The sequence below is a fragment of the Chrysemys picta genome, chromosome 9, assembly GCF_011386835.1.
Source record: "Chrysemys picta bellii isolate R12L10 chromosome 9, ASM1138683v2, whole genome shotgun sequence".
Taxonomy (NCBI): domain Eukaryota; kingdom Metazoa; phylum Chordata; order Testudines; family Emydidae; genus Chrysemys; species Chrysemys picta.
The window spans coordinates 62,302,796-62,330,528 of NC_088799.1; the positions used below are offsets into that span (position 1 = coordinate 62,302,796).

The 27,733-nt window shown below is 46.6% G+C and overlaps 1 protein-coding gene across 8 annotated transcripts in view; it reads left to right on the forward strand.

Annotated features, from left to right (window-relative positions):
• The window catches only part of ARHGAP36 (Rho GTPase activating protein 36), an 82,444-nt gene that overhangs the window by 13,511 nt on the left and 41,200 nt on the right, over nt 1-27,733 (forward strand). For 7 of the 8 annotated variants that reach the window (XM_008175188.4, XM_008175190.4, XM_042853345.2 and 4 more), the window contains exons 2-4: nt 4,715-4,871; nt 18,234-18,296; nt 25,970-26,226. In XM_008175188.4, coding sequence (XP_008173410.1) covers nt 4,757-4,871; nt 18,234-18,296; nt 25,970-26,226 — 435 coding nt within the window. In that variant the 5' untranslated portion in view covers nt 4,715-4,756. Of the gene's footprint in view, nt 1-4,714; nt 4,872-18,233; nt 18,297-23,381; nt 23,475-25,969; nt 26,227-27,733 lie in introns of those variants that run through there. The other variant, XM_065556372.1, reaches the window with a different exon arrangement.

The following is a 27,733-nucleotide window of genomic DNA, read 5'->3' on the forward strand; positions in this document are numbered from 1 at the left end:
AAGTTACATGTTATGCTCCTGATGTTAGTTACACCCTTCTCCTTGTATCCGCTAGTTCAGGAGTTCTCAACCTTTTTCTTTCCGAGGCCTCCCCAACATGCTATAAAAATTCCAAGGTCCACCTGTACCATAACTGGTTTTCTGCATATATAAGCTACATTGCTCAGGGTACGGCTTCAGCCCCGGGTGGCAGGGCTCAGGGCCCTGAGTTTCAGCCCCATGTGGTAGGGCTTCAGCTTTCTACACTGGGCCCCAGCAAGTCTAATGCTGGTCCTGCTTGGCAGCCCCCTAGTTGAGAACCACTGCACTAGTTCAAACAAAACATCCTCATCCCTTATCCTGTCATTCTATCCGTCTCTTATGAGGGATCGGTGTGTTCCTGTACAATTTCCTGGGAATTTGTTTATGTAATTACTTGAGAGATCTGTGTGTCTTTGTACCATCCTCTCTGGTCAGGAATGTGCTTACTTGGTTAGCCAATACTTGGTGTGTTACTATTCTGCCAAGGCTAGGCGTACTTTGGTTTGCAGCCTTTGGTTCACACTGTTAGTTATGTCTAGGGCTCCAGCAAGGCCTACATCCTGGACTTGTCTTTTTTGGCCCAGATAAGCCTGTACCCCTGGTTGAGAACTACTGAGTTAACACAATCCTGAGGTGGCATTAGGAAATGAATTCTCTTTGTGGCACAGCAGAACTCTGTACGCTAAGAGTAAATGTCACCTGGGCAGTAAAGCTCACAGGCACTACATACACTTGCCCAGTGTTTAAACACTGAGCCTAATACCCAACAGAACACCACAGTGTTAACAACCACTTCATTCCTTTTTATAGCCTCTTCACATTTGCACACAGGATACCACTTAAACCAATACATCCCCTTTTCCCCTATCCATTGTTATATTTACAGGCTGCTCTCATGTCCACCCCATTACTGACAATTCCCAGGGCAAGAAAACCCCACTGCCCTGCTACTGACACAACCTACACAATTCTCTATTGAAATTATGCTGACTGCAAAGGCTGAGCTATTGCCAGGCAAACTTAACTCTGCGTTAACTAAGCTTTTTTGCAATTTAATTTCCTAGGTTTTTTTTTTTTTTTAAACAGAAAGAGAAATGTTTGTCTGTTTATGGTCATCTAGGTTTTGTCTACACCACAGACCTTACAGCAGCACAGCTGTACTGCTGCATCTGCGCCACCGTAAGTTCTCCTGTGTAGCTGCTCTATGCCAACGGGAGAGAGCTTGCCGGTCGGCGTAATTAAACCGCTTCTAATGAGTAGCGGTAGCTATGCTGACAGAAGATGCTCTCCCGCCGACATAGCACTGTCCACACTGGTGCTTCTGTCGGTGAAACTTATGTTGCTAAGGGGTGTTTTTTCACACCCCTGACTGACAAAAGTTTTGTCGACAGAAGTGCTAGCATAAACAAAGCCTTAGACAGTTGCAGTTCTCACCTAGGTTTGCAGTTGATATGCTACTGTGGCTAGGTAATAATCAAAAGACCTACTTTTTATATGGTGCTTTTCACCAGTAGATCTCAAGGAGCTGTACATCCCATTTTACAGATGGGAAACTGAGGCACAGAGAAGTGCTGCTCCCCCATCCTGTGGTTTAGTTACAGTGGAATGGGGATATTGACTGTGCTTTGAAATGTTTTTTTCATAGATTCTAGGATTCATAGATTCTAGGACTGGAAGGGACCTCGAGAGGTCATCGAGTCCAGTCCCCTGCCCGCATGGCAGGACCAAATACTGTCTAGACCATCCCTGATAGATATTTATCTAACCTACTCTTAAATATCTCCATTATCTTCCCTGGCACAGAAGTTAAACTAACTGGTCTGTAGTTTCCTGGGTTGTTTTTATTTCCCTTTTTATAGATGGGCACTATGTTTGCCCTTTTCCAGTCTTCTGGAATCTCTCCTGTCTCCCATGATTTTCCAAAGATAATAGCTAGAGGCTCAGATACCTCTGCTATTAGCTCCTTGAGTATTCTAGGATGCATTTCATCAGGCCCTGGTGACTTGCAGGCATCTAACTTTTCTAAGTGATTTTTAACTTGTTCTTTTTTTATTTTATCTGTTAAACCTACCCCCTTCCCATTAGCATTCACTATGTTAGGCCTTCCTTCCTTCCTTCCTTCCTTCCTTTTCTGGATTTCAGATGTTTAAATTTGTTACCTTCATTCCCTGCACCCCAGATCCCAGTTCACATGGAGGGGCAGGGAGAGGGCCTGAGACAAGAGAAGCAGGGTTCCCAAGATCCCAGAGCACACAATGGGTGGAGGATGGCTCAGACCCCTACAGAAGGATAGGACTCCCCCTGAGCCCAGCACACACATGTAAGGGGTGAATTCAGGGCTGATAAGGCCCCCACTCCTAAACCTCCAACTTCCTCTGCTACCTCAAATTCACCAGCCCCTCCCATCTTCTCCCCTTCCCCGAGCCCCCAACCCCTCTTCCCACCCCTACACACATTCCCATTATTCACCTCCTCATAATACCCCCTCCCTCATTGCAGACTGTGACCAAATGCACCCATGTATTCACACCCTACACACCATTGTAATCTCTAGCCAGGTGTCAGCAAACTTCATTGGCAATTACCTGTCCAGTGGACATTCTTTGGCAAGGAAGGGGGCAGGAAAATATTGAGGTGTATTTTAGCAAACAACAGCATGGAACCTCTTTAACCAGGAGATACCATAGGAAGGAACTTTATGTAGGGGTAAACCTCAGGAAAATGCATTTCAATGCAGCACTGGACTATAAAATTGAGGGACAAATTACCCTTGGGATTCTCTCGCTCACTCTTTCACCTGAGAAGACAAAGGAAACAGCCCTTTGGGGGCAGATGCTGATTTAAGAATTTGGTCAGCTATCTTGCTGGAAATATGTGGTAAGAATTTTACTTTGAACCAAGTCTAATTTGTTAAATTTAGTTACTAGAAAGCATTTATATTTATTTCTTTTGTAACTGTTTCTGACTTTAATGCCTTGTACTCACTTAAAATCTATGTCTTTGTAGTTCAATAACCTTGTTTTATTCCTTAATTGAAACTAATCCAGCATTGTGAATTGTTTGGGTAACTCCATTTAAAGTAGCAGACTGTTGTATATTCTTCCCTTGCAGGGGCAACGGACCTAAAATATCTAAACTCTCCAGGTGAGGGCTGGACAATGCAGGACACATGTTTTGGGGGGAAATTCAGGACTGGGAGTGCATTGGGGTCACCCTGCAAGTGGTAACCAAGGCTGGTGGAAGCCAGAGTGTGACTGGTGTATTGCTGACAGGCTGCTGGGGTCAGAGTTGCTGGACCAGGACTGTGGCTATTCACAGACACTCAGGATATGACCTGTGAGCTAGCAAGCTGTTTGTGAGTGGCCCAGGTTGGGAGCTACAGCAGCAAAGCACTGTGAGGCACCCCAGGTTTCAGGGCAGGTGGTGACACAATCCCTCGTTAGTCTGGATTGCACCCATGAATGAGAGCCAGACCCAAACCCTTCTTCCCCTATTCCCACCTATTCTTGCATCCCTGATCACCTTCCCCGTCCAGGGATCATGTGCTTATGTAGTTTGTTTTCAAAACAGTTTAAACATTTTCTGAATATTCTGCTGTATTCAGATTACACTTCCTCAAAATAATAATTAAAAAAAAACTTTGGTGGAGGCAGATTGGAGCAATATGCTTACTCTTTTACTTCAGAATTCTGCCCAAACTGGATTTGAACTTACAGTGCAGTGCTCAGATTCAATAAGCCGAATATAGCTCCTGTTACGTAGAAGTAGTTTTCCAGATGGTTAGCCTCTCTCTGTGCACGTGCTCAGTGTAATCTGTTAGGCATGCGAATAGGCAAATAAGCCTTCCCAAGTATCTAAATGGAGAAGCAAACTCTTTTAATCTGATTTCCTTAAAGGGGCTGATGGTTGCCAGGCACTCTGGTGGGCAATGGAGACCTTGGTGTGAAGATCTGAGCCCTGGTTTGCTCACTATCTGTGAGCAAAAAAGGTTACCAGAATCTGTCACCTTTAAAAAAAAAAAAAAGATTTTCCCTGGGTGCTGTATTTCAGGAACCCCTTGGTTAAACGCCCCCAAATTTGGATCACTGCCCTTAACTTGCACCTCTGTGAGGCATCCCAAATTTCAAGGCAATTAGATAACTGTACAGATTTTAGAGCATTTAGAACAGAAAGTTGGTTTTGACCTTAACTACAGCAGACCTGTTTCTTTGCTATAATAAAAAATAATAATGGCAATTAATAATAAAACAACACACTGCCAAAAAGAAGACAGTCCACTGCATATGCTTCTTCCTTTGGGAAGAGGATGAGAGAACAACCAACATGTGAGAGATGACTAGTCACATGGCTTAATGGACTGCTGGAAGGTGCTCAATCTGTGGTATAAAAACATATATAGAAGAGAACTAAACTGACCCTCTGCTGCACTCAGGATCAGGAATGCACACCTTGGCTGGACCCAGAGATCTGGGCTTGTACTGTAGTGATACATGTGCCCCAGAAGCCAGAGTTAAGGCTGGCTGCAGAACATCAGCTTCTCTTTGCAATCTGAACATCATTAATGTATTTTTTGGTGTAATTGGGGGTAGTTGGGGTTGAAAGTTTCTATACAGTTGTCAGACTTTTCCCACTCCTCTCCCAAGCAAAACAGTTTTGATTTCCAACCTTCCCTGTTTTCTCATTTATATTTCAGGGGAATTTTACCAAAGCTTCTATATTGGGACAGAGAGTCAGAATGCAGCCTGTGCCCCTGCATAGCCTCTCAGAGCTGGAGAGAGCCTGTCTGCAAGAAATCGCCTTTTACCAGCTGCAAAAAAAGAACATGATCAGTGGTATCAGCCTTTCTAAAGGTAAAGAGAGGAGACATGCCTTATCTAAGGGCAATGGACTCCATCAGTGGTTCTCAACCAGGGCTCTGGGGCCCCCTGGGGGGCCACGAGCCTGTTTCAGGGGGTCCATCAAGAAGGGCTGGCATTAGACTTACTGGGGCCCAGGGCAGAAAGCGGAAGCCCCACCACATGGGGCTGAAGCCCGGGGCTCCAAGCTCCGCCATCCAGGGCTGAAGCCAAAGCCTAAGCAATTTAGCTTTGTGAGTCCCCCGTGGCATGGGGCACTGAGCAATTTCCCTGCTTGCTACCCACTAACGTGTGCCCTGGCTTTTATATGCAGAAAAACAATTGTTGTGGCACAGGTGGGCCGTGGAGTTTTTATAGCATGTTGGTGTGGCCTCAGAAAGAAAAAGGTTGAGAACCCCTGCACTACATAATTCTAGTCATTGTCATTATCTATTACTGCTGCTGTTTTTAATAATAATGATAATATATTGGTTGACATTTTGGACATCTCTGCACAATTGTTTCTTGGTTTTGAACCCAATTGTTACTGCTTTGGGTCACAGCCATCCTCACTGCATGAGCCCTGCTAATAGGACTTGCACTTCCTTTGGAGCATGGGAACATGACCTTGCCTGTTCTCTGCCTATGACATGATCCCACACAGATGTAAACACTTCTGGCAGATTCTTCAAATGGGAACAAATTAATCCATGTTGGTTGGGACAGATTCTCTCTGCTCTGCTTTGGAGAATCCTGGAGTTCAGCACAGTCTTGGTTCTAGGAGATTGATGCTTAGTTAGACTTATTAAAATACACAACTAGGAAATGTCACTAATACAATTTGACAGATAAATATAGCAGATCCACAGAGACAGTTTCTCTGCATCTTGGCATAAATAGGAGCCGCCAGACTAAATGAGACCAGACCAGGGCTCCAGCTACTCAAGTATCCTGCCTCTGACAGTGGCCAGTGAAAGCTGCTGCAGAGCAAGGTTCAACAAATTCTATGGTGGCAGCTGTGGAATAGCCTGGTCGCTGGGAAAGTTTCTTCTTCACCTCATCAATTAGAGTTTGGTCTATGCGCTGAAGCAGGAGGGCTTAAAGCCCTTCCAAAGCATTTGGTTATTTATTTCATCCTTTCTATTACAAACCCTGCTGTTCTTAGCCATTAAATAGCCACTCCTCCTCAGAACCCTACTAAGATCCTGGTCTCAATGGTATCTTGTGGCAGTGAGTCCCATATGCTATTTCTGCATTGTGTGAAAAATATTTCTTTGTATCAGTTTGGCATCTGCTGCCTTTCATTCATGGCATCCCCTCGTTCTTGTGGCAGGAGAGCAGGGGTGAGGTGCACACACACACACAGAAAGCAACATTAGGAACACTGAGCCTTAGGTCTGGTCTATACTACCCGCCTGAATCGGCGGGTAGAAATCGACCTCTCGGGGATCGATTTATCGCGTCCCGTCGGGACGCGACAATCGATCCCCGAATCGGCGCTCTAACTCCACCAGCGGAGGTGGTAGTAAGCGCCGCCGACAAAAAGCGGCAGAAGTCGATTTTGCCGCCGTCCTCACAACGGGGTAAGTCGGCTGCAATATGTCGAATTCAGCTACGCTATTCACGTAGCTGAATTTGCGTATCTTAAATCGACTCCCCGCTGTAGTGTAGATGTACCCTTAAGGTGGTTCTGAGTAATCAGACTGTCAATTTGATAAGGGTACATGAAAACTCTGTGAGCACAAAAAAAACCAGGAATGATGATTAGTGGAATAAATAACCAAATTTTTTGTTAATTGGATTTTTACAGGTACCACTGGATATATATTAATAGTTAGACTGGGGTATACAGTTACTACATGTGCTTGTAGAACCGTTTGAACTTTATTTAGGGTAAAATTTACCAATTTTTACCATGCCATTAATTGCTTCTCCCCTTCTGTAACATTTTCCCACAACAACTTTTTGATTTCCAAAGGCAAATTTCCTTGCATACCTTCCTGAATTATTTGAATAACTAACTGCTGACTTATTTCCCGGGCCTGTGAACAGGCTAATGCTAAGGATACATTTTCTTGTATTGTATCCATAGTCCCTGCTAAAAGTAACAGATTCTTTTTCCCTTGCTGTTGCCATACTGGCAGTATTTTAGAAAATAATTGTTGCTCCATTTCTAATTTTGACAAGGATGCACTGATGGGCTTTTCCAATTCTTGTATATTAGCTGTAACATAACTTCATTTGTTTGCCATTACCTCTATGTTAGTAGCATCCAGTACTTCAACTCCTAATCCAGTTTTACCCAAAGCAGTTTAATACACTTCTTGGGAGCCTTTTTTTTCACCCCTCCTGGCTGCCAGGCAAATCCAATAACCTTTAGTAGTTTACATTGAGATAGTATTAGGGCAGCTATACCTTCACTGTGCCTTTATGTACTGCCCCTTATAGTAATCAGGGAAGGTGTTGCAATGCCCTTCCTTTCCTTATATTCAATTTTATACCACACCCAGGTGCGTTCACCTGGGCTTGCGTGCTGGAAGTTGATTAATACTTGCCAATTATTACTGATTTTTTTCCCCAAGCAATCAATGTTTTTACATGCCCTTTTTTTCCCTTGGTAATTTCACTTTGTGCTTCAAAATTTTTTATGTGCATCCTTTTATTTCCACCAACAGATAAACCCTGTGTTTCATGCATATTTTGCCTTTAAATGTGCGTTTACCACCTAAAGATGTTTCCCTGTTAACAGACTGGCATTCCTTGACCTCCGCCCTTTTGCAACATTGTTTTTTTGTAAATACAGTTAAAATGCTTATTAATCCTTTTTTGTCTAATGCAGTGTCCTCTCTTTTTGTAACACAATACACAACAATGCTAGCAACAAGACAAACACCACAAAACAAACATAAAACATAAAACACAAAACACAATTTTCATCGCAACAGTAGATCCATGGTATTCAGGGTTGCTCTTCAGCTGGTACCAGCTTTTCCTGATTTTTTGAAAGTCAAAAATAATATGTTTCTACCTCTTTTGGGGTAGCAGATTATTGCTTAAAATATCCCTTTCTTTTACAAATACCCTTGCTGATTGCAGGCAAAACAGAGGAATTACCCCCATACTTGCTTGTGTTTTTGTTCTATAGGTAGGCCAGGTTTAATGGCTTTTGCCCTTTAAGGGTGAATTATCCCACTGTTCAGTTATTCAATTCATGAGGTGGTGTACCCCAGTTTCCCTTTTCATACAGCAGACCAGGTTTCTAATGTTTTTTCTACTGTGCTAAGCTTTAAGTTTATTTACAGGTAATAGCTGAGAAGCATTACCCTATGACCTTAAAGGTTTTTTCCAAAAATCATACACACTATACATTGTTACAGGGGTACTTATTAACATTAAATTTATCCCAATGTTTAATATTATCAAAAACATTAGCATTAAATCTATTAAAGGTATCTTGTTATACCATGCCTTTTTATTTAGACAATTTGTTTTTGAGGCCAGTGTGTTAAATGTTTTTTTTGAAATTTTTGCATAGGCTTTTTAATTTAATTATATCCTTGGGGTTTTGGTGAATTAAAAGGTAGGGGTGTCATGCATATAAGCAAACCCCTTTTGAACCTGTCTTTAGATTTCAGCACTGTGCATACACACAAAAAAGTATTTATTTTTCTACTTAGGGTAACCTGTCCCTCTTATTCTTAGGGTTGGCTTCTTTTTTCATCTTTCTCTGGAGGGTCATAATTTGAGCCTTTTGGTTTCAGGTAGTTTGTTTGCTGACCAGGTATGTCCTTTATCTGCAGCTCCTTTGTGCTGCCATTTATGGGCAGTTCTCTCCTTCCTCTTTCAGTTAGGTAATTTGCAACAACACAGACACTTTCTGGCTTGCTTTTGGATCCAAAGCCATCAGCAGAACTCAGAGACTCTGTCTTAAAGGGGACATAATCAACTTCCATCAGAGTTTTGATTTCTTTCCACTTTCAACTCCTGCTTTCAAAACACACAGAGATCTGAAAAAGAAAACACAACCTATTGTGGCTCCCTTTGGAGCCCGAATAGGATTTTAATTAAGTGGTATGTTTTGTTTGCATTTCTTTTACCCCTTCTACAATATACACTGCCCATGTCCTGGGGAAAATGCACATTCCTTCCATAGTTTAACTATTATAACATTAGCCATATCAATTTTTATATATGGTGTAACTGTTTCTTTTGTGCTTACAGAGTTTTCATGTACCCTTATCAAAGTGACAGTCTGATTACTCAGAACCAGGGGCGGCTCCGGGCACCAATGCACCAAGCATGTGCCTGGGGTGGCAAGCCACAGGGGAGCGGCCTGCTGGTTGCCATGAGGGCGGCAGTCAGGCTGCCTTCGGCGGCATGCCTGCGGGAGATCTGCCGGTCCCGCGGCTTCGGCGGCAATTTGGCGGCGGGTATGCCAAAGGCGCGGGACCGGCGGACCGCGCGCAGGCATGCCGCCGAAGCCTGCTCCACTGCCATGCTTGGGGCGGCAAAATACATAGAGCCGCCCCTGCTCAAAGCCACCTTAAGGCTCAGTGTTCCTAATGTTGCTTTTTTTTTTTTTTGTGCACCTCAGCCCTACTGTTGCTCCAGAGGGGCACTGTCTTTTTTTTTTTTTTCTTAATTTCTTATTTTTTTACTACAGGTCTTATCTGCTATTTTGTTACAAATCCAGAATCTCTTCCCATTCTCCTGGGTTTGACTGCCCTGCTGCAGCCACGACTTTGGTCTTTAAAAAGATATTGAACTTGATAAAGCATGGAGGTACCATAAGGATTAAATGCTAAATACCAAAGCCAAACAACACTAGTTACCTGTGTCTGGCAAAAAGTGTCTGTCAGTTTTGCTACTTTGAATGAAAGATTCAAGTGGATTTTAATAGCATTATTTAAAACAAAATAAAACCAATTCATCTTAAACCTACAAACCAGGAGTGTTGATTTAGATCCTTAAAACCTCTCATATTTACACTATATATATATATATACACACACACACACACACACACACACAGAGAGAGAGAGAGAGATACATACTCTTCTGCTTAACATCCCTTACACTGCTTTAATTTTTACACAGCTGTACATAGATTACATTTGTATACATTTGGGGGCAGTTAAGTTCCAACAGAAACCCCTTATGTTCTTTTAGCGCATTTAACTAAATTGTTTATAGTCAAATGATTTAAATCAGATTGTCTCTTTGCCTGGCTTATTTACAAACATTCCTTTGGAAAAGGGCCCATTTTTCCTTCAGAATGGCTGCAAAGAAACCAAGAATTCTTTTCCTATAATACTTTTCCTTTTTAACATTGTCACAACATTCCACTGCTTAATTCCCTCCAGTCTCTGCAGAGTTAACTTCTCACTCTCTTTCCTTAAATCACTTGCTTATCTCCCAAAATGACACCTTCATTAGCTCAGATTTCACCATTTCAAGTATTGTCCCAGGGATCTGAAATCCCCAGGCCTGTACTTACTCCTTTCCTTACTCCTGCCACTATGCCCCTCAGGGCTCCCAACCTGTTTTCCAATCTCTTTATCTGCCTGCTTGTCTGGGACCGATCCTGCTTTCCTCGCTGAACCGTCCTTTCCCATGCGCACAGGCTTTGTTCCACTACCCATTTAACAAGGAGGGTGGGCTCCTCAACTAGCCTCCACACCTCCTGGTCCCTTTTCTTCATCTCCTTTTTCTCTTGTTGTTCTGGGGTGGTCATTCTGCCAGATAGATAGCGAACCTTTCTGACCGAAGGCACAGGTACTCTGCTGTTATTTACTGTGTTAGACTATATCACAGGGGTGAGCAAACTTTTTGGCCTGAGGGCCACATCAGGATTCCAAAACTGTATGGAGAGCCAGGTAGGGAAGGCTGTGCCTCCCCAAACAGCCTGCCCCCTATCCACTCCCTCCCACTTCCCACCCCCTGAATTCCCTCCTCAGAACCCCGGACCCATCCAACCCCCCCTGCTCCTTGTCCCCTGATGGCCCCCTCCTGGGACCCCCCACCCCTAACCACGCCCCCCAGGACCTCACCCCTATCCAACCCTCCCTTCTCCCTGTCCCCAGGCTGCCCCGCCCCCTGACAGGCTCCCTGGGACTCCCACTCCTATCCAACCCACCCCCTGCTCCCTGTCCCCTGACTGCCCCCCAGGACCCCCTGCCTCTTATCCAACCCCCCCTCACCCCCTTACCATGCCACTCAGAGCACCAGGACTGGCAGCTGTACCGCCCAGCCGGAGCCAGCCACGCCGCCGCGCTGCCTGGCAGGAGTTCGCAGCTCCGCTGCCCAGAGCACTGGCGGCACGACGAGCTGAGGCTGTGGGGGAGGGGGAACAGCAGAGAAGGGGCTGGGGGCTAGCTTCCCTGGCCAGGAACCCAAGGGCCGGGCAGGATTGTCCTGTGGGTCAGATGTGGCCCACAGGCCGTAGTTTGCCCATCTCTGCTCTATCAGTTCAGAACAAAAGACTTTAGGCTGCCCGCATTCTCCACCAAATTTGTTACCTGCACACATTAGGGCACTCCACCTTTTCCCAGTCCATAGGGCTCCAGGTGTAACCTGGTTAATTTATGAGAGGGATAGCTGTGTTAGTCTGGATTTGTAAAAAGCAACAGAGGGTCCTGTGGCACCTTTAAGACTAACAGATGTATTGGAGCATAAGCTTTCGTGGGTGAATCCACACTTCGTCAGACGAATTTAGGCACCCCCACCTTTTCCCAATTCGTAGGGCTCCAGGCAAAAAGCACCTACCCTTACCCAATCCGTAGGGCTTAGGGCCACCCGTACCCAATTTGTAGGGCTCAGGGTGTAACTAACCTGGTCAATTTAAGTACCCACACCCTTTCCCCAATACATAGGGCTCCAGGTGTACACTACTTCTGCAGGTTTGCAGGACCTTGTACCAGTGAAAGAGCCTTACACAGTAATATACTACATAACCTCTATTTATTAACAAACACCATAAAACAGACTGCACATGCTACACATACAGTGCTCACCACTACCAATAAGACAGATGAACTTTTCTTGATGGCCAGTCAGAATCAGGTCCATCTGGGGGACTCCGGTTTCTGCACAGTGTCCTTGGCAGAGTGTTAAAGTCCGGCAGCTCTGATCTTTGGGGCTGTGTCCTGGAGTTGGTTCCCAAAGAACATCCTTTTGGACCCCAGTTTATATAGTGAAATTTGAATCCTTTTTAGCTGTACCTTAACCAGTCATTTTACTGAAATCTATCTAACCAATCCTAACATATTGTAACATAATTCTCTGACCAATTATATCCCACTACCCTAATTAACTTACACCTAACAACATTAATTATACAGCAGACAGAAACAATTAAAGAACCAGAAAGAGACCATACAGGTAAACAATAGAGAAGTGGGGACCATCATGACAAAACAATAAAGAAATGAGGATTTCACAACCTTCACTATTGATAAGTGATTTCTTGACAGACAGAATGCTATCAGATTAAGTTTTCTTTCACCATCTTAAAATCTGTTTCTTTATCTGGTAATAGTGGGTGCTATTAGGACGGGTGTGACGTTGCACTCTATATGAAAATATGCTAATGAGTATGAATATTATGTAACTGGAATATGCTTCATGCAAAAGGTCTCTTGTAGGGTATCATTACAAAGCTTATAATCTACTAAATGTGGTCATCCTATTTGTATACATGTATCATTCTTGTATCTGAAACTAGAAATATAAAATATAACTCTGAGGGCCTATTGTAATTATGCAAAGTGTGGGCCATTAATGGTGGTTTGGAATCTTGATGGCTCCCATTAACCAGGACAATTGTCTATAGATGGCCCTGTTTTACTTGTAAATCTTCTTGTATACATGTGTGCAATGAAGTCTTACAATGACATGTGATCATGTCACCTGAACAGGAATCCATCTTTAACCTGGTGCTTTTCCATTGAGAAGAAGGGGTGGGAACCCAGAGAGGGACAAAGGATTCCTGCCTTATGCAAAAGATATATAAGTGGGTGGAACAGAATAAAGGGGGTGGCAATCATGAGAAATCCCCTAGCTCCCACCTGAGCTGGAACATAATATAATTTAAATGGAATGTGAGAATGTAACTTCCTGCTTCTCAGCTAATGGCTGCTGCTTGGCTGCTCTTTTAATCTGGCTGAAGATGAAGGCTTTAGGATTTAGGCCTTTCAATATGGTTTCAGACAAAGACCTTATCCTTACATAGGGAAGAGGCAGAGAAGGGGGCAAAGTCTTGAGGATAGAGGTGGACCAGGGGCAGGGCCTGGGGGAAGAGGCAGAGCAGGGATGGGGCCCTGGGGGGAAGAGATGGAGCCGGGGTGGGGCCTTGGAGAAGAGGCAGGGCAGGGCCTTGGGGGTCTGGTGACCAGCAATTAGAAAGGTAGCAACCCTAATACACTCACCTACCTCACTTGGGGGGTGTAAGGTCTAATCAGTTAATGTACGGACAGGGCTTCAAACAGGCAAAGTTATAGATAATGCCAAATACTCCAAAAAATCAGGCCCAACATTTCTCAAATTGGGCACCCAAAATTAATGGAGATTTTTGCAAATTATAAATTTAATCTCTCAGCCTCCATGCCCCATTTCTGCAAAACGAGACAATACTTGGTCATCTCACAGAGACATTTGGAAAATAAACATTAATGTGGCTGAAGCTCTGTGATGCTGCAGAGAGATCACCATGGAAATGCTCGTGTGAAACGTGGTAATTCTGTATTCTCCAAGGGTTTTGGATGGTGGCAGTAAATAAGGCAGGGGCCATAAACTGAATGATGAGAAACAAAAGAAATATTGAATTCCCTGAGCACTGTCCCTCCTGGACACTGAATAAGGCAGAGTCCTGTGGGAAAAATACTATATGATCATGTAATTAAAGACAGCATTATTATGCATATGCACAAGGGGTGTGGGGAGAATTAAGGCTGCATGGGCAACCTTTTGGCATTTCTAATTATTGAGTGCTTGACTTTGCAACTAAATAACATACTTTAAACATAGATTTTTAGATTCATGGATTCCAAGGCCAAAGGGGACCATTGTGATTGTCTAGTCTGACCCCCTGCCCAGCACAGGTCATAGGATAAGGAGAGAATGGGAAATTCCCATGTTTAGAGCTAAAATCACCTAAATGTGTTGTGATTGGTCACTGTTAATGGGGTAAGATTACTGCCTCCTTCTGGACATTGCTGTATGGGTATCAATGGGGAATGGAGCGGAGTGAGCTTCACTATCATGAATATACCATCTCACTCTACTGCAGAAGGACATCCTGATCAGATTGGGTCCCTCCCTTTGGTCCAATCACATCACGATCACACAGGCTTTGGCTGGCTGCTGAACTCCTGGGCTGTGCGCCTACAGCTCCTGCTCTCACCCCCTCCCTAATGTGCCAGTTTCCTTCCCCACCTCATTCCCCTTCTCTCCGGTCTCCCCCTTCCTGCTGTCCATGTAACAAAAGTCTGGCTTAACCCCCAACACAGCTCCACCTGATGTGACATTGATGTCAGCTGGGGAGCAGAAAGGCAAGTAAAGAAGCACTTGTAAACAGTCTGATGCTGCTAAGTGTTGGCTATATCTGAGAGGCTGCTCAGACTACACAACAGGTCCAAACCATCCTAGCAGCCACCTTCTCTCTTTCCAAAATAAATAAAATAAAACCATCTGTCACAGGGTTGGCCGTAGACCAAATGGCGCCCCAGGCGAGGAGCGTCTTTGGCGCCCCCTTCCATTTGTTAAACTTTGTATACCTTATTTTTTATTGCATTTGTAGCCCATTTCACGACTTTGAGGCACTATTTGCATTCATGATTTATCCCTGTCCTATAAGACAATAAATTTGCACCCTTAGGATCTGTAAATGTGTATTTATTCATGCTATATCCCTGTGAGGGCATGCTAGGAGATTCAAAGAAAATGTAGCTCTCAGAAAGTCTGGAAGGTTCCACAATATTCTACAAAGGTCCAGAACATTCTTGGAGATTAATGAAAAATGAATCCACATACTTCCACCTGGGAAGATTTTACTTCAAATATTCTATTTTCCCTCTTGTCGCTAACAACAAAAACAGCATCCCAAGCCCAGCACCCCCCAATCCTGGCACCCCAGGTGGTCACCTGGGTAGCCTGCCCCTAAATCTGGCCCTGATCTGTCATATCATCTACAAAAGAGTAAAACAAGAAACTTCCCCTCTAAACAACTCTGTACAGCTAAAGGAAGAAAATAAGGGGAAGTGTTACACTGGGAGTGTTGACTTGGGAAGTTGCAGACACTCCTTTGGCTGTGTGCATAATAAAAGATTAACAATGGGACACACCAGCAGTAACTGGATGCAAAGCTCCAAACCTGGCTGTTCATGTTGTAACAGTAAACCAGAGTTTTTTCTTTAACTGGGCCCCAGTCACTCCCCCGTTATTGACACAAAGAGGTGCAGGATAGATGGAAGCTTTGGAGAACCAGGAGGCTGGCCCCAGAGGGAGGAGCAGGGTGGGTTGGAGGGGATGTGGTGAATGGAATATGAATAACATTCTACTTGTTTCCCTCCCACTTTGAGCTGGGTTCAAATGTCTAGGAATTCCTCTTAAAATCTAACACACATCATAGAATCAAGCACCCCCCGAGAAATCTGGGAAAAACTAAATACCACCCCCCCCACCCCCCCCAGGACTCTGAACAGGCAGCACTTCTTCATGTGCAAACATAGAGTCTAGTGCAAATCAAGGACAGGCTTTATTAGGAGACAAAGAGAGACAACATCAACCCGGGAAACAGCAAAAATAGATTGGTATATACCAAACACTCACATGTCTTTGGCCATTGTCTTGTCACTCAGCTCCCCACCCCTGGTGGGAATGGCAGTGGGTAGTGAACACTCACATGTCTTTGGCCATTGTCTTGTCACTCAGCTCCCCACCCCGGTGGGAATGGCAGTGGGTAGTGTGGTCCCCCAGTGCAGCCACTCCGTCCCCGAACCCAACTAGAGAGATTTCAGGTTTAATGGTGCTGAGCAGGGCCAGCTCCAAGTTTTTTACCGCCCCAAGCAAAAAAAATGTCCCACGTGCCCTGGCCCCACCCCAACTCCGCCCCTTCCCTGCCCCATTCCAACCCCTTCCCCAAATCCCCAGCCCCGCCTCCTCCCCCGCTGGGGAAGAGGGGGGGGGAGCGGTTCCTCTGCCCCTCCAAGGTTACTTCCTGCGGCTCTCCCCGGCGCCCCCCACTGCCGCAGCTGATTTGCGCAGCAAGCCTGGGAGGGAGGGGGGAGAAGCGGAGCGGTGGCGGTGCGCTTGGGAGCAGGCAGAGCGGAGGTGAGCTGCGGCAGTGGAGGGTGGTTCCTCTGCCCCCCCCCCCCCGGGTTACTTCCTGCGGCCCTTCCCGCACCCCCCACCTCCGCAGCTCACCCGCTCAGGGCCGGCTCCCGGCTTTTTGCGCCTCAAGCAAAAAAAAAAAAAAAAAAAAAGGATCCGGAGTGCCACCCCTTGGAAAGTGCCGCCCCAAGCACATGCTTGGAGCACTGGTGCCTAGAGCCGGCCCTGGTGCTGAGCAGGGGGCCCCACTGGAGTTCTTTCTGCTTGGCTACTGCTGTCTGTGGCTTGAACACAGTGCTGCTTCTTTCTTTTCCTGTGCTCATTCTCTCATTTCAGTCCCACTGTCCCCCCAGTCATGGATCTGCAGGATCAGAGCTATGCGCCAGCTTTTACACAGCCTTTTGGAGGAAACCCTTCAGTAATGCAGACCCCCAAGGAGTCTCGCTCTTCCTTCAGGGTAGGCCTTGCAGCGTCACCGCCTCCAAGACTGAGCCTCTGGGCTTCAGCCCTTCTGCTTCACCTCAGGAGCTCTGCTCAGCGAGTCCAGCTGAGATAGACTCCTGCTCAGAGCCATGTACGCTCTTCAGGGACTAATGCACCTTGGCAAGTATTTGCAGTGACACCAGGCAGCCTTTTCAGACAAGTATTAGTGATCTGGAACAGAGCCTCGGAAATCCTTAGGCTAGCACAGAGAAATGAAGGTTAAGCCAGGTCATCTGACCAGGCCAGAGCAATCCACCAGCCAAGCGATAATGGATTCAATTTCAAGCTCTGTCTCTCTCTGACCCAGTGGTTCTCAACCTATTTACCATTGTGGACCGCATCCAATACTACCTGTATGGCCCTGAGGAGGTCACAGGGGCTGCAGCTGTGTGCTGATTGAGCTGCAAACGGCCCATGGGCCGCAGGTGGAGAACCACTGCTCTGACCCTTCATCAGTCCCTGCTGAGAGCTTCTTCCGGAAGCTCATTCTTATCCCCTGCTGTCAGCTCTTAGCCCTTTGTTCTCAAGCTGGTCTTTGCTCAGCTGCCCTGCTGGGAGGCGAAGGGGGAAATCTTTCCCCTTGGTCACTGATTGCTAGGTGTAAATGATCTGGTCACTGGGTCCTCCCATTGTCTCTTTTGGATTCAGCATCGATATAAGTTGTTTTCAACAGGTTCCAGTCAGTTTCTTAACAACCCATTTGTTGCACCCCCAAACAGCAAGGTGCCACACCCCTCATGTCTCCTGTGCTGCCCCAAGAGCAGATTTTACCCTCTCCCCACACTGGATAGCAATGCAAAGTACAGAAGGAAACGGAGGCACCCACAGGATTCATAAGAATATTATAAAAATTCCCACTTTGTCACATCACTCAGTTCAGAGTTTGTGTTCAGTTCTGGTAAATCCTCGACATATCACTTGGAGGATGTGTAGGTAGAAAGCTTATGGAACTGATCTCTCTCTGCAGCTGCTCTTTCCCCTGTTCACCACCAGATGTGGCAGGGAGCGCTCTACCACAGAGCTTATAATTAAGACACTTGCTCTTTATAACAAAAAGAGACAATCAGGGCCGGCTCTAACTTTTTTGCTGCCCCAAGCAGCAAAAAAAAGCGCCGCCCCGCTGAGCCCCCCCCACCGAGCGCCGCACCGCCAGAACCCTCCCCCCGAGCGCTGTGCTGCCGGAGCGCCGCCTCCCCCGCGGAATGCCACGCCGCGCTGCCCCCCGCCACCCCAAGATTGGCCGCCCCAAGCATGTGCTTGGTTGCCTGGAGCCGGCCCTGGAGACAATAATGAAGAGTGGCCACAGGCTGCAGGGAAGGGTGGAATGGGGGATGGGAATTATTACAGAGGATATTCTGGTAAGTCCTGGTGAAATGTAACCCCTACTCCTCTTATATTTGGACACTTGAACAGAAACCCGTAGTAGCCCTTTTGCTGAGTGTGATGGCTTTATGCTGCGAGAGTGGATAGCACAGGGGTAGAAGGGCTGTGGATATATTTGGACAGGCTGTGTATTGAAGATGACCTAATGACATACAGTCTTTTCTCACCCCTTTCCCCCACCAGCTGGACCCAAACGCAACAAATTCATCAGAAGGAAACTGGAAAACTCCTCCAAGGAGAAAAAAGGTGAGCGAATTCCACATTTCAGTCTGGCATTGTGCTCCTCAAAGCCATCATGGTCTTTAAAAATAAGCTAAGCCAAGGCACCCTATCTACCTGGATTCCATTGTGAATTTCTCCTTTGTGGCATGTTATTGCCCCCTCTCCCCCAGTGTGTTCATGTGCATGTATAAGTATACGGTCATAGATGCGTATGTGTGGGTATGGGGGAGTGCTGGTATGTGAACGTGTTACTTCCCAGGGAGCCTGTTCTTGAGTCTCTCCTGCAATGGATTCCCCTTGAGGAGACTGTTCTACAATCCAGGTGCTCCAGCTGTTAAGAACTTTCACCTAAACATTCCTTCTTTCACTTCAGGCACTCGCTCCTTGTCCTGCCTCCAACCAAGCTTGCATACCACTGCACGCACACTGACACACACACACCCTTCACTCTAGTACAGGGGTGGCCAACCTGAGCCTGTGAATGAGCCAGAATTTACCAGTGTACATTGCCAAAGAGCCACAGTAATATGTCGGCAGCCTCCCAGCAGCTCCCACCACCTGCTTCCAATGTCTCTCGCCAATCAGCACCTCCCAATCAGCTGTTTTGTGGAGTGCAGGAGGCTCTGGGGCAGAGGGAGGAGGACTGAAGGCATGGCAGGCTCAGGGAGGGGGCGGGAAGGGGTGGAGTGGGGGCAGGGCCTGTGGCAGAGCCAGAGGTTGAGCAGTGAGCGCCCCCCAGCACATTGGAAAGTTGGTGCCTGTAGCTCCAGCCCCGGAGTTGGTGCCTATACAAGGAGCCACATATTAACTTCTGAAGAGCTGCATGTGGCTCTGGAGCCACAGGTTGGCCACCCCTGCTCTAGTATATGAGCGCTTCCCTTGGAAAATCAACAGCAGTGGCACAGGCCCTAGGGGACTTGTTACCAGATGTGCCCATTACTTTGGAGTATGCTCATTTATTCGGGTTACTCCTCTGGGGAAGGGGGTTCTGTAATCCTGTCAATGTACTGCTTGTATCACTTGTGTTTTCATATGGAGCTTTACTTCTCCCTTCTGCAAGTCCCCTCCCAATGGAGCTATCCTGCAGAACCTAGGTTCCCTAGGGCTGGGTTACTGCAGCCCCAGATCCAGATAAACACCCACCCACCCACACATTAACAGAGCAAGTCTGAGCAGACCGGGTCAATCAGCACTGTCAAGCTGACCCCTTATATGTCTTTGGACTCACTGGGCTGGAGGGAGCAGCACTTTCAAGTTGTCTCTCCTTATATGCTCCTGGGCTCCATGCACTGGGTCGAGCAGCACTTTCAAGCTGTCACCCTTATGTGTCCCAAATTCAGCACGTCCCTATCCCCGCTCCCCCAACACAATTGTACTGGCAGTAACCTACTCGATGAGCAAACCCCACAGTATTTTGGGCGCTGCAGGGATCTTTAGCTTAGGTAAAAGAAGCATAGCTGTAGAGTGAATGGGGGGAAGCTAAAAACACAAACGAGTAAAGTTCAGCAAGAGAGAGAGAGAGAGAGAGAGAAGCAACCAACTTAACCATAGAATTTATTTATTGAATAATAGTGATAACTACACAAGGAGGACTAAACCAACCTAACATACCTGATTAAAGGTAGAAAGGAAAACAGAGAGAGAGAGAGAGAGAAAGGGGGGGGGGGATCTCACCCACTCCATGAGGCTTGAACTGGTCAGGGTTCACAGGTGATGGTGGTAGCTGAGGGTCCTGAATGCTGGAGACAGGCAGAGCCCCCAGCACAATCAGTCAGAAGATGGAGTTCCAGTGGAACTGATGCATAGTTTGGATCTAAGCATCAGAACCCTGACTAAAGGGTGAGTAGGGATTTTTGTAGAGAAAATACAATGGTTCAAGGGAGAACACTAGATTTGTTTATAGGTAAACTGATGACTCAAGGGTTTTCTTTAGACTAGACAATAGGATCTGATCACTCTTGGCTATGGGTGGTGTTTTCTTCCAGGGAGCTCACAATGCAACTAGGCTGCTTCAGTATTTGGATATCAATTAAGGATTCATTACTAGAATTGGTCTGATAACTGCTGAGCTGGGTGAGTGTGCAGGCCTAGGTTCATTAGCATCTGGAGCAGAGATTCCCATGATGCAGTGCTTCCCTGCTTTTTCTGGTCCCAGAATTCAGTGTGGTTCTCTGTTCTCCATTCTGTATGTAAATTGAGATGTCTTCCTGTCCCATCTTTCATGCAGATGAGGCTAGGGGAGTTGTCTCTGTTCTCCATTCTGTATGGTAATGGAGATGTCTTAATCTTGTCACCCTTGTCAGGAGGGGTCTAGGTGTGTCTCCCAACGCCCTTCACTGCTCTCTGCAAGTTTTCTTCTTCTGGTTTAAGCAGAGGCTGGGAGGGGAGGGGAAAGGTGTCTTTCATGAGTCCGGCTGGATACTGCACCCTGGTTCCCCAGGAACACAGAGGTGTCTGGTATCAGACTCCATAGAGTTTCTGGCACATCTCCCTTTTCAGGGTTGGTGGAGTGGCTCTGCTTGGGATAGGGTTTTGGTCTTTGGTTTGTGTGTTTTTTTTAATGGGTTTTGACTTTGAGGGACATTTGTTTATTTTATTTTTGTGTGTGAATAAAAAGACAGACCATTCTTACAGGAATTCTTCTAGGAATCACCTGGAAATCAAAGATTCCTCCTGCCCCAAACTGTTTTCTGGAAGGTGTCCATAAATGAATTTCCTCCATGGGCAGGGTCATAAATACAGTATTTCCAGGTTCCCTACTTGTGACTGGTTGGATCACAGAAACCCCCTTGGGAGCTGCCACCCGATGTGCAAAGACTACCTCTTGCTCCTGTTTTCCCTGCCAGCTTAGGACTCCAGCACCCTGTCTTGCTGAGCCAGACACTCCCGTCTGCTCCAACACAGACCCAGGGTCTAAATCACTTGCCCCAAAGCTGCAAGTTTACCTGAAAACAGCTCACAGAAGTGGTGCTTGTCTTTAGCACTCAGATACCCAACTCCCAATGGGGTCTAAACCCAAATAAATCCGTTTTGCCTCATAAATTGTTCGCCCTCTATAACACTGATAGAGAGATATGCACAGTTGTTTGCTCCCCCAGGTACTAATACATACTCTGAGTAAATTACTAAATAAAAAGTCATTTTATTAAATACAGACAGTAGGATTTAAGTGGTTCCAAGTAGTAACAGACAGAACAAAGTAAGTCACCAAGCAAAATAAATTATGTCTAATCAAACTAAATACAGATAATCTCACCCTCAGAGATGCTTCAGTAAGTTTTTCTCAGACTAGACACCTTCCAGGCCTGGGCACAATTCTTTCCCCTGGTACAGCTCTTGTTCCAGCTCAGGTGATAGCTAGGGGATTCTTCATGATGGCTCCTCTCCCCCTCTGTTCTCTTCCACCCCTTTATATATCTTTTGCATAAGGCAGGAACCCTTTGTCCCTTTGGGTTTCCACACACACCCCTACTGGAAAAGCACCAGGTTAAAGATGGATTCCAGTTCAGGTGACATGATCACATGTCACTGCAAGACTTCATTGCCCACTTGCCAGCACACACATATACAGGAAGACTAACAGGTAAACACAGCCATCTGCAGACAATGATCCTTGTTAATGGGAGGCATCAAGATTCCAAACCATCATTAATGGCCCACACTTTACATAATTACAATAGGCCCTCAGAGTTATATTTCATATTTCTAGTTTTAGATACAAGAGTGGTACATTTATACAAATGGGATGATCACACTCAGTAGATTATAAGCTTTGTAATGATACCTTACAAGAGACCTTTTGCATGAAGCATATTCCAGTTACATTATATTCACTTCTTATTATGTTTTTATAAAACCATATAGACTGCACAGCATCACACTACGGACATACCAAAAGCTTTGTATTCTCAGCACCGCCCTGTGCTCTTCTTGCCCTGCCAGAAGGCAAGAGTTCATTGCCAACACTCAAATGTTGCAAAAGCCAGGAAATGTGGAATTCCCCTTCAAGATGATCAAGACTAAACAAATCATGATAAAATAGAAACAGAGATAAGGAGACTCTTCCTACACAACACAAACACACAACCTTAATTCTACCCTTGTGGGGATGGCAAGAGGAACTAGGAATACAGTTACCTTAGCCCTCCCCAACCAAACATGCTATTTTTCTCTGTGCCCAGCATAACTTCAGATCAGGACAGCTACTTGTATGTGCCAATAGATCCCCTCTGTGCTCCAGGTAGCACCATGGATCCAGGCTGGGGAGCAGAGATCACACTGAAGAAAAAGGCTTGGGAAGGCGACGGAACTATGATCTCTCCCTGAGGAGCTCCTTAAGGCAGGGACCACAGGGGCAGAATTAAAGTTGCATGGCTGTGCTATGTGGGAAATGTGTTCTGAATTGTGTCTGTCCTGGCTTTGCAGCATTTGTGTTTGGGAATTCAACACTGCCATTCTGAAAGGGCCCAGAGAGCAGGATAAAGGGAATCACCTGGAATCTGCATGCCAGCTTACCTATGGGTTTTGCACATTAAATTTCCCTTGGATTCTGAGAAAGTGCAGTAGTGAGGATAGCATGACTAAGAGGTGTTTGGGGAGGGGGCTTCCTGGGTGTTCCTCAGGTACAAGCCCTGGCAGGTCCCTCCAGGCCCTCAAAGAGCTGGAGGGGATGATTGATTGGTTTTGAGGTGATCAGCTAGTAGCTTGGATGACAGGGAAGCCCCAGGGTTCCTATTGCACATTGGGCTCAGCATGGGGGGGGGGAATGGCCTCTGAACTCTCCATTTTCCCAAGATCAGGGGATGGGGATTTGCAGAGCCCCTTCCCCAAATTTTCTTGGTTCTTGCTCCCAATGTGCAGAAACCCCACCCTCCCCAACAACCAGCCCCTCCCTGCACACACTGCTGAATCACCCCATGGCCCCAGCTCCAATGGCTCTGACCCCAACATCTCACCTCACACTCTCAGCAACAGCTGCTGTGCCACAGGGCAGCCAGACCCTGGCAAACTCTCCAACAGAGCTCCCTTCTGTTTTTGAGCAGCCTGCCCCCTCTGTCTCCACACACAGCCTGGCAGCCGGCCTTGTTATAGTGCCAGTCCCCATCTTGGAAAACATTTCCAGCTGAGATTCAGGAGACCAAGAGTCTGTAGGGAAGGCTGTCCCTTGCTGCTTTTTCCTCACCTGTTGGAGCTTTTTTAAAGGTATAGACCAGTTTCCTGTTTAAAAGAGAGCTCTTCCAAGTGCTCTAAAATCTGCATACTTACAATGATTGTCTTGAAATTTGCTATGCCTGATGGGAGTGTAGGGCAGGGTTAGTGATCCAAATGTGTGGTCATTTGAATAGGGAGTTCCTGAGACACAGCCCTCAGAAAAAAACAAAATAACACAAAACCCAAACAAACAGAAAAACACCAGCATTTCATTAAATTCACAGATTCTAGCAAGTTAGTTTGAAGTTTGAAACCCACCCATGGAAGAAATTGGATAATGAACTGTAAATGTTTTGGGGAAAAAATGCTCCATCTTTTTTTGTTTTTTTTTTTAAAGAAATGTAGTCTGAGTACAGCAGCCTACTCAGAAGGTGCTGGAACTGTTTTTGAAATGAAGAAAAGAATGACACATGTGAATGATCACTGGGAGGGGAGGGTAATTAGAGGTGCAAAAGTATGTGGGAAGGGAGCTTGGGTCTTCTCAGTGATTGATGTGTAATTGGAATGGATAGCAGTGGAGGGCAGAGAGTTTGGGGCGCAGGTAAGGGAGACAGGAGGGGTTGGGGGAGAGGGAGAAGACAGAGGGGCTTGGAGACTGTGAGGGGTAGCGGAGGAAGTTGGGGGTTTAGCGGGTTACCTTGGGCAAGTCACTCAACCTCTCTGTGTCTGTTTTCCATCTGTAAAATGGGGATCATTATGTAAAAGTTCTTTGAGATCTACTGGTGAAAAGCACGATATAAAAATGGTGTCTTTGGATTATTACCTAGCCAAGGAGAGAATGACAATGGTCTAAATGACAAACCTTTCTGTCTCTATTTAAAAAACTGGGCAAGTAAATAGCAAAAAACTTTGTTAACCCAGAATGAAGCTTGTCTGGTGATACTTCACGCCCTTCCAGAACATTGAACTCAGCAAAACTCTAACTTCTAACATCCAGGAAATACAGAGTTAAGGGAAATGCCCACACAACCATAACTCCACCTCTTTGAGTGATGCCCTAGTATGCCCATAACACACACACTCCTGCTCTGCCTTGTCACTGTAATGGACTGATGCTACCTGCACTTGCTTTGTGCTCAAACACTGAGTCTGCTCCCTGACACAATACCACACTTGTAAAATTTAACAGCCCCTTCACACAGGATATCACATAACCCTGTACTGTCCCCTCCCCATCATTAAACCCAGCCTGCTTTTATATCCCACCTCATGACTGACAATTCCCAGGCAAGACCACCCCAGTGCCCTGCTCCAGACCAACCTCCATTGAAATGGTGCAGACTGGAACCTAAAGGTCTATGTGCACCTCCTTCCTTTGATCACACACATGGGGTGGTCTCAGACCCAGATCTCCTCATGTCACAGTCACAGCTCTCCCAAGCTGCTCCAGTTTATTCCTCTACCATTCAGAACCACTACACCCAGCACACTGAATGCAGCTGCAGTGGATTTAGATATTTCCCCGTGGCTATTGCCAGCTTGGGACAGGGGGCAGAGTTAAGGATCTATGGGCATTCACCTTAACTCAGTTTTGCTGAACTCGCATTCCAGAAGAGCGCAAGCCATCACCTGGCAACCTTAATGCTGCATTAACAAAGTGTTTTGCTATTTCATTGGCTTTAAGGCCAAAAGAGGCCATTAGATGGTTTAGTCTGACCTCCTATATAGCAGAAGCCTTTAAATTTCACCCAGTTAACCCTGTACTGAGCCCAAGTAATTTGTGTTGCACTGTGTCCCAGAAACACGTTCAGGATTTGAAGATGTCAAGAGGTCAGGTGTGTTCAGTACCCAGAACTGAAGTCAGATTTTCCAATGTGCCCAGTACCCAATGTGCAACTGATGCACTGACCTCTCTTGGAAATCTGGCTTATCATGGTACTAGACTCTCAAAGTTTATCTAAAGAAAAGGTTTCTGGGCCTCATGAGGGCAAGAAAAATCTTGAACACATGGCCACAGTGTTACCGATGCAGCGACGCCTGCCTGAGTCAGTCACTCTGAGTGGAGAGTTGCCCTGTTGCATTGCCATAGGGTGTTAACTCTGAGCCCATCTGATTGGCAAATGCTCCCATCACCACCATCCCGGTATCTGGGCTCACCCTATTGTGGCTCTTCTGTGTTGGTAGGATTCCCTCCCCACGGCCCTCTGCTTTGTGGGTAGGAGTTGAACCCTTGTTCATTCAGGAAAGAGCCTGACTCACCTGCAGGCAGGGAGCTGTGGCCTGGAGGTGGGGGAGACCCCTAGCTGTCTAAAGAGGAGTGGTGGTGAGCAGCCCGCAGCTCAGCTGATGGTTCTTTAGCGTCTGGCTCCTGCCACTGCAATGGGAACCCCAGATTGCCTGACTCTGCTTTTGTTGCCACAGAGTGTAGTTCTGCCGTGCTGCAGAGTGTGCAGGCTCCTGGCTGGAGGGCGGGATTGCTGATACGTCTCTGTCTCATTTCTGTCCGCCTGCAGGTCACAGTCCCTAACTGTCTCGTGTTTTTACAGACTGTTGTCCCCAGGCCTTTGGGATCCCGCTCTCCCAAGTCATTGCCAATGACTGGACACACAAGCAAATGCAGGAAGCAGTGAAAGGCAGCCGCAGGGACTGCCTGGAGGTGGAAGCGACCGTGACTAAATTTCGAGCTCAGATTCAGAAGAAATCCCCTTTCATCGGAGGCTGCGTGCTGGAGCTTGGTGGAGAGTTTGCCGATGAGCCGCTCTCTCCTACTTTCCTGGACACTGTGTCCCGGAGCCACCGAAGGGTAAGGCTGCAAAACAGGTTGAGTGAGAACTAAACTGTGTGCTGGGAGCAAGCTGCCATCAGGCCGGGCCGGAGGGGGGCCATGGCACCCCAACCACTGAGGCTGTTTCCCAGGGGCCCTAGTTACAAGGTCAAGTTGTGCTAGTTTGGCCCTCTGGCTGCTTTCAGCCTTGGGTTGGCTTCTGTTGGGGAAACTGAGGGGCTTCCAGCAGCACCAAGTCCTGTGGGCTACTGTGCAAACACAGAATATAAAACAGTCCCTGCTCTAAGCAGCTTGCACGGTAAGAATAAGACAAGCAACAACACTGGATACAGACGAGGGAGGAGAAGGAAACTGGCACAAACCTGTTCAGCATGGGAGAATGCATGAAGGTGCTTCTTTGAAAATGTAACATGAGGGCGATGGAAGCTGGCATCATGGGCCAGTGATAGGGGGAGTCAATCTTTTGGTCAGATCTGAGCAAAGACAGGTGGGTGAGAGTAGGCCGTGCAAAGAGAGGGGTGATATGGTAAAGTGACATGCCAGATCTTTGCAATAGCATTCTGAATGGAGGCTGGATTTACGGAAGCCAGAGAAGAGGATGTTTCAGTGATCGAGACACAAGATGATGAAGGTCTGGACAGGGGTTTTAGCTGTGGATGGAGAGGAAAGGTGGCTCTGAGAACTGCAGAAAGCACTGGTAAGTTTTAGCTATGGCTTGGTTGCGAGGATCTTGACAGGGGGCCAAGTCAAAAATGACACCCAGGATATGGGCCTGAGTGACGAGAAGGATGGTGGTGTTGGGAGACGAGCAGCAGGGAAGGACTCAGAGAGCAAGATTACGGGGTCTGTTCTGACCAGCTGAGCTTGAACTGATGGCTGGATGTCCACGAGGAGGTGTCAGAGAAACAGGCTGAGAGTGCAGTTTGGACAGACACAGACAGGTCTGGAGTAGAGAGGTAGATCTGTGCACCATCAGTACAGCAATGGCAGCTGAATTAGTGTTTGCTGATGAGATTACCCAGAGATAAAATGCAGAAGGAGAAGAGCAGGGGACCCAAGCTCTGAGGGCTGTGAGGAGCGTCCCCTGGACAACATGTTGAGAAGCGATTGGAGAGGCTGGAGGGGCCACATGAGAGCACGGAGCCCCGCAAGCCGAGGGAAGACGAGATTTCAATCAGAAGAGCATGGTCAGTGGTGTCAGAGGTGGTCACCAGGCCGAGGAGGACAAGGATTCATTCCGCCTGTTGTAGAGGTGCAAGCTTTTCTGCCCACTCTGCTGGGCTGAGACAGGGGAGTACAGCTGGGCAGAGGAAGCATGTTCTGTTCCATGCAGGATGCTGATATCTTTGGTTTTGTTCTGATTGGGAGCCAAAACCAAACATTTTGAAATTCTCTGCAAAAGTAAACGGAGCCCCGGGACCTTTCGTATGTTTGGCTGCTCCAGAACTGCAGAGGGAGGGAGGGATAACTCAGTGGTTTGAGCATTGGCCTGCTAAACCCAGGGTTGTGAGTTCAATCCTTGAGG